Here is a 283-nt window from a genome sequence, read left to right as displayed (position 1 = left end):
GGTGGGGGTCCGCGTGCGGCTGGGGGGCCTGGGCACTCACCTTGAGGTTGGGCTGGGTGCTGAGTGTGCTCACCAGCCCGTGCAGCGTGTCAAAGCCCAGCTTGATGTTGAAACGCCTCTTCTGCTCCGCAGAGATGTGTGTGATGCGCCGGTTTTCTGTCTGGCGGTTGGGGGAGAGGCAAGACAGCCGGCGTGAGCCTGGGAGGGAGCACGGGAGGGCCTGGGGTAGAGCAAACAGACCTTAGGGAAAGAACGGGTGCCACCTTGCTGTCTGGACGGCCCC

General features: G+C 64.7%; 1 protein-coding gene across 1 annotated transcript in view; it reads right to left on the bottom strand.

The window, feature by feature from the left end:
• MLXIPL (MLX interacting protein-like) overlaps positions 1–283 on the bottom strand; it is a 19,464-nt gene that overhangs the window by 2,554 nt on the left and 16,627 nt on the right. Inside the window, 1 exon segment of the mRNA XM_010854298.1 lies at positions 41–227. Within this exon segment, the coding sequence (XP_010852600.1) occupies positions 41–227 (187 nt within the window).

The sequence above is a fragment of the Bison bison genome, unplaced genomic scaffold (assembly GCF_000754665.1).
Source record: "Bison bison bison isolate TAMUID 2011002044 unplaced genomic scaffold, Bison_UMD1.0 scf7180017864340, whole genome shotgun sequence".
NCBI lineage: Eukaryota > Metazoa > Chordata > Mammalia > Artiodactyla > Bovidae > Bison > Bison bison.
The sequence above is the reverse complement of the archived record's forward strand: the minus strand, read 5'-3'. Positions and strand labels throughout refer to the sequence as shown.